Source organism: Lolium perenne, chromosome 2 (assembly GCF_019359855.2).
Source record: "Lolium perenne isolate Kyuss_39 chromosome 2, Kyuss_2.0, whole genome shotgun sequence".
Classification (NCBI taxonomy): Eukaryota; Viridiplantae; Streptophyta; class Magnoliopsida; order Poales; family Poaceae; genus Lolium; species Lolium perenne.
The window spans coordinates 26,521,531-26,522,780 of NC_067245.2; the positions used below are offsets into that span (position 1 = coordinate 26,521,531).

The 1,250-nt window shown below is 52.6% G+C and overlaps 1 protein-coding gene across 1 annotated transcript; it reads right to left on the reverse strand.

Annotated features, from left to right (window-relative positions):
- Positions 1–265: 265 nt before the first annotated feature.
- On the reverse strand, positions 266–925 carry LOC127329817 (phylloplanin). The gene is made up of 2 exons (XM_051356248.2): positions 698–925; positions 266–619 (listed from the first exon to the last, which is right to left on the reverse strand). The coding sequence occupies exons 1-2, from the start codon at positions 861–863 to the stop codon at positions 348–350; spliced, it is 438 nt and encodes a 145-aa protein (XP_051212208.1). The 5' UTR covers positions 864–925; the 3' UTR covers positions 266–347.
- Positions 926–1,250: the final 325 nt, after the last annotated feature.

Genomic DNA, 1,250 nt, shown 5'->3' on the forward strand with positions numbered 1-1,250 from the left:
AGAAATCAACGGCACAAACATGCACATGCACGTGACCTCCTGTGCACGGGATAAGAGCATTTCTCGGAGGCACTACGATTGTATACAGTCCTGTATTACTATGGGCGGCCGAGTCAAGGGCAGTTTAATTCTCAAAAGGGCAGTTTAGATGGTCCTAACAAGAACTCTAATTATCATATCTAGCTGCTCAACTTAGCGAATCTGCAGTCATTTCAAGCTTATGCGGTTATGCCAACAGTATGCAGCTCCTGCAACTTATCACACAGTACATTTCATCTCCATGCAAATTAAAGGGTCGACACGAGGTAATTAACAAGATCGCTGTAGATCTTTCGACTGGCCAAGTTTCATCGGCCGTGGAAGGAGAAGCCGGCGGGGAAGAGGTGGAAGATGCCGCCTAGCAGCCTGGTGAGCGGGCCCTTCAGGTAGGACACGAGCTTCCCCGCCGGCGGCAGCTGGGCGTCGCACTTGATGAGCGGCGTGTCCACCACCAGCGAGCACCCACCGATGAACGCCGCCAGCGCGCTCGTCAGGTCCGCCTCCATCGTGAAGGACCCGTTGATGTTCGTCGTCGCGCCCGCCACCACCTTCCCCGCGCACCGCAGCTCCACCTCCGCGTCTGCACAGATCAGAACATATCGATTAGTTAGCCGTGTTTGTCACCGTCACCAAGATTCAGCAAAGTGCATGCACGTGCTTGGGAACGCGGGGGAGGTGGCGATGTCGATGAGGCTGCCAGTGCTGCACGGCACGACGCCGGTGACGAAGAGCCTGCCGAGCTTCGCCTCCGCGGCGCCGAGAAGGCACGCCGCCGCCACGATCATGGCTGCAGCGAGTGCGAGGAGAGTGGGCTTGGATGCCATTGGTCGGAGTGCGCGTCAGAGCTCAGCTCAGATTTGGCTCCTGTGACAACTTGCATCTGTACAAGGATAGCCTATTTATAGACACGGGAAGGGGAATAATTACCCAGGCGCATACATTTCAACCCTAGTTAACTTCATTACTTCGCTTTAGTCTTGAAAATCGACTGTCACTGAGGAGGTTTGGTACGCAAAAAATCTTGCAAAAATCGCCTTTATGTTTTTTGTCTGACGGACTAAAGATCCTTCTGAAACCGACCTGCATGGTAGCAGTTGCGTTCTTAGACTACTCATAGTGGGAGTAACATAGGTAGTAACATCACACATCCCTAAGTATTTTGGTGACATGGCATGGTAATAAATGAAGAAAGAGAGTGAGATGGTAACTAG

Bases quoted from the DNA above. Each gene is read 5' to 3' on its own strand.
- LOC127329817 (XM_051356248.2), bottom strand. From the start codon at position 863: ATGGCATCCAAGCCCACTCTCCTCGCACTCGCTGCAGCCATGATCGTG. The intron at 620-697 runs GCACGTGCATGC...TGATCTGTGCAG, and splicing joins CACCTCCCCCGCGTTCCCAA to ACGCGGAGGTGGAGCTGCGG.